Source organism: Nyctibius grandis, chromosome 4 (genome assembly GCF_013368605.1).
Source record: "Nyctibius grandis isolate bNycGra1 chromosome 4, bNycGra1.pri, whole genome shotgun sequence".
Taxonomy (NCBI): domain Eukaryota; kingdom Metazoa; phylum Chordata; class Aves; order Nyctibiiformes; family Nyctibiidae; genus Nyctibius; species Nyctibius grandis.
The window spans coordinates 32,358,842-32,373,754 of NC_090661.1; the positions used below are offsets into that span (position 1 = coordinate 32,358,842).

At 37.7% G+C, this 14,913-nt stretch overlaps 1 protein-coding gene across 5 annotated transcripts in view; it reads right to left on the reverse strand.

Annotated features, from left to right (window-relative positions):
* The window catches only part of SIPA1L1 (signal induced proliferation associated 1 like 1), a 241,315-nt gene that overhangs the window by 45,886 nt on the left and 180,516 nt on the right, over window positions 1–14,913 (reverse strand). For all 5 annotated transcript variants that reach the window (XM_068399040.1, XM_068399041.1, XM_068399036.1 and 2 more), the window contains 3 exons: window positions 6,669–6,772; window positions 5,301–5,458; window positions 1,048–1,624 (listed from right to left, as the gene is read on the reverse strand). In XM_068399040.1, coding sequence (XP_068255141.1) covers window positions 1,048–1,624; window positions 5,301–5,458; window positions 6,669–6,772 — 839 coding nt within the window. The remainder of the gene's footprint in view (window positions 1–1,047; window positions 1,625–5,300; window positions 5,459–6,668; window positions 6,773–14,913) is intronic.

Here is a 14,913-nt window from a genome sequence, read left to right on the forward strand (position 1 = left end):
CAACTCCCAAGACAACAGTAGGATACGATCAAGGAATATGTATCACAGTCCCAGGTACATAATCAGCTGAAATAGGTCTTGTCACTCAAACTAGTATATTCAGTAGAGTCTGGTTACCTAAGTTCTGCCTTGAAATTTTTACTGAAACCACAGGAATTTAGGATATACATGGCAGCACACAACAGAAAAGCACGTGGAATTACACAAGCATCTACTTTATCTTTTATGCTTTAGTAACCAAACAACCATTCTACATATATAGCTGTTTCAGTAAACTACAAGATTACTTTCAGTCAGAATGTGGTGGCATGTAGCTACTAAGCACAGTAAACCATGTTCTATGCCAACTATTCTATGTACCATGAGCAATAATACAGTCAAGAGCAATTTAATAGGGCCTGGTTTTCCCTTTTTCCTGGTTATTATGCAACTGCAGTTGTGAAATTACAGGAAAGAGTGAAACATAACACATTCTTTCATAACTTAATTGGATAAAAAATGAGCACAGATGTTTTACAGACAGATACCACAAGCCACTGTATTTTTAGTTTATCACATGCATTCAGAGAATATGTGAAGGTTGCAGTAGGGATTGAGACTGCACCCTGCTGGCAACATAATAAGTCAGTCTCAAAGATATTACAGCTTCATTTAAAACAAGATACAACAAGCCCATAGAACAGAGAAAGGGAAGAAAAACAAGGAAAACAAATAAGGTGACACTTCTGTATTTATTGTGCAGGAGCAGTTTCATCTGAAGGCCCTGCTTTCTTTTTTTGTTTTGGGTTTTTTTTTGTGTGTTTTTTTTTGTTATATTGAGACATTTTTGACACACACACAACCAGCAGAGGTTGGTTGATATCTGATAAAAGTGAAAGCAATACTGGATTTTGAGAAATAAAAGCAGGGAAGTCCTTGCAGATTTTATTATAAACAGTTAGAACAGTTTTAGAGATCCCATGCATTACTTAAACTGAAGCCTTACTTGGCAGTGGGGTGAGAGGAGAAAGCAAAGAAGGGGAACCAAACAAGAGGACACATTCTAACCTCCAGCCTTTTGACGATCTCTTTGATATCATCAATGTTGCTGATGAAGCTCTCCAAAGAAACACATTCACCTCTCTCATAGAATATTTTGATATTTGTGTCCGTTGAAGTCCACCCTATCACATCTCGACAGGAGCAATTGAACACCACGCTTTTCGTGTCCTGTTCAATGAGGACTACAAATTCATTAGAGATGCCTAGGAGACAATCTATTTCCATGCCCTTGCTGTAGTCTTTCGCATGGACACTCCATACAATAGCACCAGAACTATAGATCTCTGCTCCTGGATAAGGCTTGGACTTTTCTTTCTTTTTTGAAGCAAGCGAGATGAAGGGGAACTTGCCAGAAGGGTCAATAGGTGTGTTGGTGACATTCTTCTCTGCCAAGTCTTTCAAGTACTCTTGACGGGTCCTGGTGGCCATCGCACGGAACTTTTCTGATTTATGAGCAGCATTCTCTGCATTAATGACTTTGGCTAGTAAGAAGTCCCTGAACACATTTGATTTAGGAAACGTGACACCTTTTGGAATAGGCGGTCCAAAGGACGGTACATCTCTGGATCTTGTCACAGCAACACTAAAAGAAATAAAAGAATAAGGAAGAAGCAGTGTGTTTCACTATATGCAAATTAGCAGTTTATGAATACAGAAAACACTTCCTTTTTTGCTTAACTTCTCAATTTTTCTTTCCTTCTCTCAGCAATATACCTACATTTACATTTTAATCTTGCCAGTGTGGAGATTATGTCCCTTTACTGTATAAAGAGATGGCTACTTATTTTTGCACCGAGGCATTTTTGAGTCATCCTCAGTACCACAGCTTAAAGAGAGCTTCAGGTGCAGAAGTGTGCTTTTTTGATAAAGTAATCACTCCTGTATGGTAGTTCTGAATTTTGTTTGGTTTTACTATAATGAGAAAATTTCTGACACACACTATTACAAAGGCTAGCTTACAATTTAGCTATCTAAAGCTGAAAGGCTCATCCGAAAGCAACGTGAAGTGTATGATCAATACCAGAAACACAGATAAAATGGATACATTAAAAAGACAATAAAGTCATCTCACAATGCCAGTTTCACTGTGAGAATCATCTCCTGGTGACTGAATGCATATATACCTCACACTACTGATTACGTTTCAAATTTTTGAATTGAAAACCGCACTAGCTGACATTGCATGCTAGTGATAGAAGCAGACTCCAAAAATACTAGAAATAAGAAATTTCTTAGAAGTTTGGAGATATATATTAGAAATAGATGCTTTCTTTTTTCAGCTCTTCCTTTTAGATTCCATAACAACTGACAATAAGATTGCTTTAGGCAATGCTGACAAGCTTTGCTATTCTACCTGGTCAATTCTCGCTTGATACAGAGTGGATGAGAGTTGTTTCGCATCACTAAAGATTTGCCATTCCTGTCCAGCACCATTCACTTGGCAGTCTGTGCTAAGAAGAGACTGACAACTATACTGCAACAGTTTTGTGACAAGAAATGCTCCAACATTTCAAATCTGATTTACCACATATCTAAAACTAGATCTGAATTAACTAATTTTGGCAAAAATATCACGGTAATGAAGTTTATAAAGAAAAATAGGATGGAACTTGAACATACTAGAAATGTATGTGGTGGTTCATTTAGAAGGCTGGCTGTTCTTATTTTCACACTTTATTCTAACTTACCTGAATCCTTAAACATAATCAGAAAAATCCCCACCCCACCAAATCAATAACTGAGACTGCAGAAACTCTAGCAAAGTGTGGGGTTTTTTTCTTTTTTTTTTTTTTTTTCGGGGGGGGGCAGAGGGGGTTGTCCACATAAGAACACCAAAAATAAAAATTAAGTCACCCAATCTTTAATCATATCTTCTGGTTTTGGGTGGTGGGGTGTTTTTTTTGTTTTGTTTTCTTTTTTTTTTGTTTTGTTTTGGTTTCTTGTTTGTTTTTTTTAATTATATTTTGTTGCAACCGATATTGAAAGATGTCATTGACTGTCATATTTCCTTCAAATGTTCCCATATATCTAAAATTATGCAACTGGGGGGGGTACTCATGATGCAACCATCTGACTCTTGATCATCTTCAGTGGTCCTAAAGTGTCTGTTATTAAGAGATAGAAGTCTAAGAGTTAAACACAATTACTGGATGTAATGAAAAACTACCAATGACATTTTGTTTGGTTAGGTTTTCAATATCATGAATCACAGGGATAAGAATTTAATCTTTAACATATGCTAGAGAAGTTTTAAAAAGTGAACGATGCTGACAGAGAAGCCAGACTTTTGAAATATTGTTTATCTTAGTTGGGAGGGAGAATCACTGGCCAAGACAGTGCTTGATTTTATTCCTTTTATGCAGTTTTTAATACAAATTCCAGGCCTTTTTAACGCTATATGGCTTCCTGTTTTGTCTAGAATTATGAATCTATGAAACTGTTCCAAATAGTTCAGTGAAAAGAGGTCAAACTTACTTTGAAAAGTTTCCTAGAGAAACTTTTCATAATGGAATTCTATAAATTTAAATCAAGTGTTTGCACCAAGAGGAAAAAAAAAGAAAGGATTTTAATCTTAAAGACAGTACACAGAATATACAATGCTCTGGTGGTCTCCTGTATCAAAATGAACGTTAACACTCACAATTTTTTTTTCCTGCCTGCAACCCCTCCCCTTAAACTTTAAGCCTGTAGCATCACTAAAGCTGAAATTCTCAAATTTTATTCACTAACAGTAACCAGCAAGGTTCCAGCCCTCATAGTTGTGAACACTTGAAAAATGAAAGCAATTCAGAAGCCTGAAGGCCAGAAATAGAATCCTGAGATATTTAAATTTATTACAGTATAACAAGCATAAATCTTTCCCATGCTTTTTAAAACGAAGAAATTGAAAATATGCAGTCATATTATTTAAAATAATAATCAAAAGCAGATCTTTCTCTGTGTTCGTAATACCCAATTCAAATGGAAAATGCATCTGTAGCCCTTGTGGATATACTTCCTACTTTCCCTTTACTTCAAAATCAGATTCTGTACAGAATAAGAGCTGAAAATAAGAGTCTAAAAATTTAAGACCAGCTATGTCCACATAAATTATGTAGTGGTGGAATCTGTCAATAAGCTGTCTTAAAATGAGTATCAACGTGAACATGCCTACTCCAGGAAAACTTAATACATGTACAAAGTTCAGCATCAATCGCAGAAGTGCTGTGTGAGGGAGCTTTACCAAAAACTTATGGGGAGGGAAAAGCCTTCAAAAACCTTACTATAGTTCCCTGAAAAACATGAATACACCATGTCAGACACTGCTGTCAACTGCCTTAGCTCTTCCTCTAAACAAGCACTTGACTGAACGAAACACTTAGGTGAACATTTATATTTCAGTAAAGAGGAGTTAATACTAAGGCTACCTCATTTCAAGATAACTACTCTAAATCCATTACTCTGACACTTCATATTTTAAATAAAGAAGCTTTAGAAAAGTTTGCTGATATCAGCCAACATTTAAAAATAAAGATACATTAAGAGTTTAGGATATAACAAAGGTAAAAAGTTTCATTGATTGCAAAAACAAGTGGAACTCAAAAACATTATTTCTATATGCTTTCAATTTGGTTAAAAAATCTATGCTAAATACGAATCTCATCTTGCAATTCTTTATTATATGTTACTACCAGTTACCATTTGCTATTTTAATCATATTGACTTTAAGGTCACACTAAGATTTTTTTGCTGCATAATGCTCTGGAACTTCTTTGTTGGACTGAAATGAGATAAGAAATGAAGATATTTCAGACAAAATATTGCAGAGAACTTAAATTCTTTCTGAAAGATTAGTCATACTTTTTCACTGTCTTCATTTCAAAAACGGAACGTATGCTCAGATGTCCAAATTGTCTGAACAAACAGTGAATTCATAAGAATCAAAATAGAAATACTCTTCTAGCATACTCTTAATGAAGAGAATAAAAAGGAAGTGAGAATGGAATTTTAAAATCTTTCCCAGGTACTTGATTTTTATATATGTGGGTGTGCGCGCACACGTGTACACATACTGACAGCATTAATTTCCTCATTGGGTGTGTTTCCTTTACATACTCACGTGTGTCTATCTACTTTTAAAAAAGTGTTCTAAATGCACATGTCCAAAATCTCCTCGACCCCTACCTTTCAGTACATTTCCCTACTGAGAATTTAAAAGAGGAATGACACCTCCCTTTGCACTCAAATTCCATGTTTTCAGTGAAACTAGCAATAGCTACCTGTAACAAACGCTGTCAGTACAGGGACCATGCACTCTTACAATGACAAAGACGTGCTGGAAGTGGGACCGAATGTTCTTTGGACTGAATGGTTGCGCTCCAGGCTCCTGGAAAACTATTGTCACAATATCATTTCCAATATGTCGTTTTCTCAGAAGCTTTGACGAAAAGAAGATGCATAGGTTAAAACACAGTCTTTTCACAATTTTCAATTAGTTATTTCTCATTATTATAAATTACTATTGTTCAATTTTTTATTCCAAATGATACTTCATGCTGAAAACTTAAACAGTTGAGGATTTATATGACAAGTACCAGAATGTTCGTTATTCATCCAATAAATTTCAGGCATGGGCATTTTCATTTTTGTAACCATTTCATTTCCACATGTAACATAAATGAAGATCCTGCTAGGAAAAATTTTAAGCTAAACAAACAGGAAGCACAACAACAAAAACCTGCTAGTATCAGAGTAGTGATACACAGAAGCTAGAAAACATTCCCCACTTCACACATTTTTACAAGCCAGAAGTAGGTTCTATTTCAAGTTGAAAATAGTTGTCACTGTCCTTAACACACACCATAATAATTTCCTGATAGGCTTCTTTCAGTAAATCCAAGACTACAGTAAAAGAGAAAGGTAAACTACAAAAGTAGTATAACATTTAGTGTACAAAAACAAACTAAAAAGAATGCTGTGTTATCTTTTATTGTTAAAGGAAATTGGTATTTTATTTGCAGAAACACAAAATAACATCATTTCTAGAGTAAAACGCATACACATTATACACAAGATGGCCTAGTATTTAACAAGACCAGGTACTTCACAATAACAAAGCAGGTCAGTTTACATAGCTCTTCAGTATAATAAAAAAATTTAAAACAAACAAAAAAATATTTTGCCTCATGTCTTCTTGTGCAGTGTGCTGGACCACCCACTCGTCACCTCTGATTCTGTACATATTACCATTTGCTAAATGCAATCCTTAAAGTGCAATGGACTTTGCTGCAGAAGGTTAACAATCATGTCAAGTACACTACGGTCCTTTTGACATAGGATATGAACTCTTACTTATGTAACACAGATGAGCTACTGACATTATTGTGTAACATTTTAAATCAAAGTTTCAGTAAATAATGCATAATAGAGAACAGTACTATGAAGAAAACTCTACCTGCAAGGTACCTACAATGATCTGCTTTGCTCATCTTCCTGACACAGAGATGGCCAGTTTTACTTTTGATACTTTTGATTCTTTAAGTGTTTTCTTTGCTAGTAACAAATGAAAGGTGTCATAAATATTCAATAGTTCAGCTACCTTTGACATGGAGGAAAAACTAACTCTAAATAGGCATGGTCCATCTTACCTGCTGCTTGTTGTTTGGAGTATATGGCAACATAGTAGAAACGTGGAACATGATTTCATAGTCCTTGTATGTTGTGTATAGAGAGTGAGTACCTGTTGAATCAGCTTCAGTTAAAGAAAAAAGAGAAAATAAAAGCATTGCTTAAAAAAAAATGTTTAAAAACAAGGTTTTATTGTTAGCAGAGAAAACCATCAGGCAAGACAAGAACTCCTACTCATCCTTGATCCTAGCTGAAACGTCAGCAAGTAAAAGCTTACCCAGAGTTTATTCACTTGCCAAAGTAAATGACACATATAGATGGCACGTATAATTTTGAGTACTTTTCCCAATGAAGAACTTGTTAGGAATAGGGAATTTATACCAGAAAATACTGAAGAAAGCCTATTTAAGCATGAAAAGTGATAACAAAGTCTGAAATAATTTTCAGACACCACCTAGTATCTCAGGCTAATCGGGATGAAACTGATCTGTAAGGAATGTGAAAAGGACTTCAAAAGGGAAGGTAGACAGATACTGTGAATGAATACCATGATCTCATGCATAGTTAAATACTGATAGACATATAATCCACAATATATGAAAGAACAAAATGGGTTCTTCTAAACATAAATATCAGGACTCTAAATTAAACTGTAATGAAGTCACATAAAACCTTCACTATATCAGGTGCTTTATGGATAGAGGCAGTCAAAAACCCAAATAGGATGCTAGCATGCTTACAGCTGATGATGGAAAAAGCCCACAACACTGACGTTATGATGCTGTTATATTAATCAAAGGTACTCTCACCTGTTTTGGGTTCTGGCCACCCTATTTTAAAAGTTATAGAAGAAAGAGAAGGGATCCAGAAACAGGTCACAAAAATAATTATATGTGGATGGAGAGACTTCCATGTGGAGAGATAATGATAAAAACTAGGATTATGAAGTTTAGAAAGAAAAAAAGAAGAGTGGATATTATTAAAGTTTACAAAGTGTTGAAGACAACACTTGATTACAGACAAATTGGGAACTTCTGTTTTTACTTTTTCTTTTTTAAATAAGAAAGAAAAAAGACCTTGAAAAGTGTTCCATTAGTTTAAGTAGTAACACATTTAAAGCTGAAATAGTAAATACATTCTACTAAATATAACTGCTGTCCACAGTGCAAAGAGCCCATTTTCAAACAGAATTTTAAAAATAACTAGATTTATATACAGAAAAAAGCATCCTGGTTATTTGAAGTTATATAAGCATGCTACTGTATTATATAACCCCAGCTATTTATGACACTGTATTTTAAAAAGCTGTTAAATACTACATGTTGGCATTTTTACTAGCAGAGAGATCATGTTACTAAGGAGATAATAGCTCTGAGATTTGTGAGGCATTTACAACACCACAAATATACAGTTTTGTTTACCCAGATTTTGGGTATAAGCTTTGACAAGAAGTTTTCACTTTCTGTCAAATTCGGAATAATAAAATAGAGGTAGCTTTGCTGTAAATGAAAAACCGCAACATCATCCATAAAATGAAATGGAAGGTTTTCTACATTATAGCTGCATAGATGATGTGCATTTCCAAATCATCTATATAGAGTAAAATGGGAATAAGAAAAAAAAAAAAAAGATTGCTAGAATCTTATTAAAAAAAAATCTCAGTTAACGTTTCAAAGAGATTGGGCTCTCTTTTCCAGCACTCAACATCGCTGTTATGAAAAACTAGCTAACTGCTAAATATTTTCTTTTTATTTCTAATAACAAGAGCTGAAGTGGAATCATTTCATCTTGCACTCAGTTCACAGCAGCCTCTACTGTCTGCCTGATCATTACAATGCACACTGAAGGAGGCAGATGCACCTGAAAGTCACCCAAACATGAGCGTAGCTCCTTACTGGCTTTCTTTTTGTCTAACTGTAAGTATGCTAATTTGTGCATCATCTCTCATAAATAGAGCATAAAAAAAAATACAAAGAACTGGAAAGGGGTAGCAGGTGCAAAAAAAGAAAGGGAAGTGGGTAAGAAGACAGACAGGGGAAGGAAGGCCCCAGAAGAGAAGGGCTCAAAGGGGTCAGGGGGAAGAGGAAGAGAGTAAAGCAATTCTGACAAATAATATGCTAGAACAACACCTATGCATTTAAGCCAAACTTTCAGCTTTCCCAGATGGACTTAATTTCAGGCAGAAAAGGGTTCTTTCTCAGAACAGCACTGGTTCTGCAAATTAAGTAATAAGGCTACAATCCAAATGACATATTTAATGATTCCAATTATTTCCAAGTACTTCACAGCTTAAATCCCTGTTGTTCAAATCCAACTACAAACAGAAGTCCCTATCCACTGCAGACTATGCATCTTTCAGACTCCTCCTTTCTCACAAGTCCAGAATACTTTTTCTGAAGTACAACACAATAATTACAGGTGTTTGCTTTAAATGAAATCACTGCCATGGCAGTAAAATCCAAGACTGCGCACTGGAATAGTATCCATCATTTCAAGGTCAGAACTGTAAGCCAGCACTGCAATCTACTTTTATTTCCTTTTATTTAACAGAGGTCGGAGGGATCCACAAATTCATTAGCATCTTTTTACACTGATGACATCCCCACTTGCCATCAGTTTATGACATACCTATTGATGCTGCCTTCTCAGTCTTGTCCCATTACTGTGTTTGGTTACTCAGCTGAGGACTTACCTAATCTTCTTTTCCTTCCATCATTATTTGCCTTTAAAAATCCACCTTATTCTTCTGTCCTTCCAATGTTTCTCAGCTATCTTCACAAGGATGGTCTTAACAGACTCCCATTTAAGTGTTTTTTCCAACGCCAATGGCGCTCAAAATTGTGACTAACACCAACAGGGTACCGCTAATAGATTCACCCCACTGAAGCCACATGACTTGGCCAGCCTGCTTCTACAGCAGCTTTTTAAAACTCTGCACTAGAAAATTGTATAGAATCCAGTACAAGTAGAAAACCAAACTCAGTGTTTCAAAAGAAAACACTGGGAATTAAGGGAATTGTAGGAAAACAAAAAATAAACTATACTGATGAGACAGGAGAAGGAACGGCCATTGCTACAAACTGCAGCCGTGCTCACAATTAAAGGCACAAGAACAAAAAGTTTCAGAGTTTAATGTTGTTCCCATCTACCTTTACTGTTAAAAAGTCCTACCTTATTTCTAGTTTCTCCTAGTTATCAGCACCCATCAAACCTGCTCTCCATTCTGTTATACACAATGATTACACCAAGCACTCATGTTCAACTCCTGTAAAACCCAAGTCGTTTTCAGACACAATTTCTGAGGACAGAATCCTTTATTTTGTAACACACAAAAGTATACGTGTAACAAACACAGAGAAATGCAGATGGACTTCTCCCCATCCCCATTTCTGCTTCTTAGTAATCGAGGAACATCTGGCCTTCTTTGGCTATTGGTCCTCACAGCAAATGCCTCAGACCAACAGTAAGTCTATTCTTACTTCCATGTGGTTGAAAAGATGTTAAATAGTACAAGTTAAGAAGGTAATCTATCTGCACTGATAACATTGGGGTTTGTTGACAACCCCTAAGTGAAATGTCTACTTGAAGTCCATTCATTCCTAGATTTTTAATCTATTTTAATATGAGGATGAATATAAAAAACAAGCAGGAAGAAAGTCTTAACCAAAAAGTCATGCAGTATAAACATCTAATACAGAAACCCACCATTATTAGCTAAGTTTCTAATCTCATCAAACAGATCACTTATAAACTCCTACAACTCACATTAATCAATCTCCTTAATTTCTAACCACTCTACCACTCTGCTAGACACTCACACCAGGTTACCAGGTCTAGCATTACCCAGCTGATCCCATTTACCAATTTAAAATATTTAGAAATAAGACTAAGTGAGAGGGAGGGAAATAAAGCATATGTTACAACTAGAAAATAAAGTAAAATGACTGAAGTTATAATTTGAAAGATTACTGTGATGTTTATTACTTTAAAGTGATGCCCATAAGCTTCCTAGCAACCGTGGGACAGATGACATTTTCAAGCTCTATTTCCTATCCAAAGTGTGCAGGCTGCCAGGAGATAGACTGCTTCCCCTCTGGTAATTCTAGAAATAGACAAACAAAACTTTAAAAGTAGCAGTGCTTTTCCACAGCAGCACTGGCACAGATACAAAGCTAAAGCCCTTAAAGGATCCAATATACTTATACAGGCTTTCAGTTAACAGGATGCATGAGAGTCCTCCTTTAAAAAACTGGCTCTGTTACGGATACTCATCAATTTGGCCCCTAATTCTAAAAATTTCTAAGAACAGCAACTGTTCTGAAACTGCCTTTTGCTAGAGTAATTCTATTTTTCCAAATGTGCATGAATTAAAAACATCTTGTGAAAATTTGCAGGGTACCTATAAAAATTATCTTCCCTCCACACTGAGAAAATCTTTACTCGTGTCTTACATCATGCATCTGCTTTTCATAGGCTGCAAAGTATTGTCAAAGGTACAGAAACTAGCAAAGTAGCCTACATAGCTCTGGCCTTTCTTGCAAGTTAATGAACAGACATTTGTTTTTAAGAGCATCTTTGCAATCAATTGTGCTGACATTAAACATAATTTTTATGCAGGAAGATTTCCTGAGTAATGAGACTGCAACAACCGTTTCATGACAGTGATCTCTAGCTCAGAAGAGCACAGAGCTGGAAGAGGTAGAAGCTTGCTTCCTAGCTGTAGACCTAGCTGTTTCAACAAACCCCTGTAAACCTAAGTCATGGTAAAAACCACAACCTCCTCATTTGCAGGCCTTACTGTATTAGGGCCAAGGCAGAAAAGACTGATTGATTACTTAGGGTAGCTATCGAAGATGTAATGCCTGTCTGTATTGTGCTGTTCACATATTCCCCATAACTGAGATGCAGCTTTGTGACCATCTCTGGTCTTTAGCATTTTGCTTACCACAAAGTGGCTTTTTCTTTTTTGCCATTTCCTACACAGACTATGCAATAAGGGTTTGCAAACATCGCTATCCAAAGAGCTTAGTGTTGTGCCCCTAAAACGACCACCTTCTCTTCCACCACTTCCAGTCTGTGCTTTGTATACTGGCAGAAAGGAAAACACAGCACCATCAAGATCAATTACAAAAGTTTGTTGCCATTGTTCACATTTGCTGCTGTCTAAACCTGCTCGTTAAGAACTCATGTATGCTGTGTAGTCCTGTATTTCCTCAGTGAGACTGCAGACAATGTAAGTCGAAAGATTTCACACAACTTAGTTCCTAAGCAATTCTAGCTGATGAGGTTCCACGCACGTGAGCTTGTAAACCCTGACTGAAAGAAAATGTAGGAAACCCTTCACAAAAGCAGCAGTTTCCACTCAGAGCATCTCCCTTCCTCTCTAATCACAGTTCATGTAAAGCCTTTTTGTATTTTTAGATACAGAATGGAGCTGGTAGGTCTACCGGGCAACATGAAAAACACATGTCAGCTCTCAACATGGAGTAGAAAACCTTCATTACCAGAAGACAACTCTTAAATCCAGGAGAGATTAAGTCAACTAAAAGTTTACACACGTATCCATTCAACAGGTGCTAGATTATAGTACATAAAATAAAAACCTGACAAAATTCTTTCCTCACGTCAGAAGCAACAAGAAGGAACTCAAACAATACTGGAAAATTCTGCTGTTTAGAAGAAAATTTGAAACAAGTTCTTAAGACACAGTTACAGCTTTCATGGGTATATCTGAGCAGATGAATCAACTCTTAATCATACAGCATTTACATGTACTAGAAACCAGTGTGTGTGAACTGACACAAAAAAAAGGGTTTTTTTCAGATGTCTTAACTAACCCAGAAGAAAGGGATGAGAGGATTTTACTTCAACTACTGAAAGTAACAAGGAGGTCATCATACAAAACCCAGAGCTACGAAACAATAAATATTTTTTTATGTTTTCCATACACATTTGATTTTTGACCTACCGTATTTTTAATAACTGATAAAATAAAACTTTGGAGCTGCACAAAAGGAAAATCCAGCCTGAGAATTATTGTATATTTCCAGTAAAGGCAAGAAAACGTTACAGCAAGAAACTGCCTGGATCTCATTTGGAATCGTGTATATCATCCTAGCCACTAAAATTAAAGAGACTGAATTCAAACTTGGATGATTGTAGAGGAAGGTTACCAGGTAATACTGCATGTGCGGGGAGAGAAGCAGAGAAATCCATGCCTCCCACACCAGTAAGAGAGACTTGGCTTATTAAGGGTAACATCACAAAAGCATAGAGACACAACTGCAACATGTAAATGCACTCAAGGAATTAAATACAACAGAGGGGAATATAAGTATTGCAACTAAAAGAAAGCAGGCTCAATGGTAAATGTGTGTGCAATACGTATCAATTTAGGTTTAAAACCACAGGAAGTTTTATACCCTCTGAGAAGCAATGATTAGGCTGATCAAGAACAGCCTGAGGAGATGGCAATGTGATTGCTATAAGAATCAAGGACACAAGGCAGAATGGTGGAGCATAAAAGCACAGCAAGTTACTGTATTTGTCATAGGAGACCCAGGAAAAGAGCAGAGTTTTTGCTGCACTGAAGTTCACAGAATCACAGAATGTTAGGGATTGGAAGGGACCTCGAAAGATCATCTAGTCCAATCCCCCTGCCGGGGCAGGATTGCCTAGACCATATCACACAGGAAACGCGTCCAGGCGGGTTTTGAATGTCTCCAGAGAACGAGACTCCACAACCTCTCTGGGCAGCCTGTTCCGTGTTCGGTCACCCTCACCGTAGAAGAAGTTTTTCCTCATATTTATGTGGAACCTCCTGTGTTCCAGCTTGCACCCATTGCCCCTTGTCCTGTCAAGGGATGTCACTGAGAAGAGCCTGGCTCCATCCTCATGACACTTGCCCTTTACATATTTATAAACATTAATGAGGTCACCCCTCAGTCTCCTCTTCTCCAAGCTAAAGAGACCCAGCTCCCTCAGCCTCTCCTCATAAGGGACATGTTCCACTCCCTTAATCATCTTCGTGGCTCTGCGCTGGACTCTCTCTAGCAGTTCCCTGTCCTTCTTGAACTCAGGGGCCCAAAACTGGACACAACATTCTAGATGCGGCCTCACCAGGGCAGAGTAGAGGGGGAGGAGAACCTCTCTTGACCTGCTAACCACACCCCTTCTAATACAGCCCAGGATGCCATTGGCCTTCTTGGCCACAAGGGCACACTGCTGGCTCATGGTCATCCTGCTGTCCACTAGGACCCCCAGGTCCCTTTCCCCTACGCTGCTCTCCAACAGGTCTGTCCCCAACTTGTACTGGTACATGCGGTTGTTCTTGCCTAGATGCAGGACTCTACACTTGCCCTTGTTATATTTCATTAAATTTCTCCCCGACCAACTCTCCAGCCTCTCTAGGTCCCTCTGAATGGCTGCGCAGCCTTCCGGTGTGTCAGCCACTCCTCCCAGTTTTGTGTCATCAGCGAACTTGCTGACAGTGCACTCTATTCCCTCATCCAAGTCATTAATGAATATATTGAATAGTGCTGGTCCCAGTACCAACCCTTGAGGGACTCCGCTAGACACAGGCCTCCAACTGGACTCTGTCCCATTGATCACTACTCTCTGGCTTCTTTCCTTCAGCCAGTTCACAATCCGCCTCACTACCTGATCATCCAGACCACACTTCCTCAGTTTAGCTGCGAGGATGCTGTGGGAGACCGTGTCAAACGCTTTACTGAAATCAACATAGACCACATCCACAGCTTTACCATCATCTATCCACCGGGTTATGTCCTCATAAAAGGCTATCAAGTTGGTTAAGCATGACTTCCCCTTGGTGAAGCCATGTTGACTGCCCCTAATGATCCCCCTATCCTTGATGTGCCTAGAGACAGCACCAAGAACAAGTTGTTCCATCACCTTTCCAGGGATGGAGGTGAGGCTGACCGCTCTATAGTTACCCGGGTCCTCCTTCTTGCCCTTTTTGAAGACTGGAGTGACATTCGCTTTCCTCCAGTCCTCAGGCACCTCTCCTTTTGTCCACGACTTAGCAAAGATGATGGAGAGTGGCCTAGCAATGACTTCCACCAGCTCCCTCAGCACCCGCGGGTGCATCCCATCAGGGTCCATGGATTTATGGACGTCCAGATTGCTTAATTGGTCCCTGACCCAGCCCTCATCTACCAAGACAGATAAGTTGATTCATGAAAGCTGAAAAGCATTCATCAACTCCTTATTTAATTTCCTTTGCTGCAAGTGAGTAAAATAGCA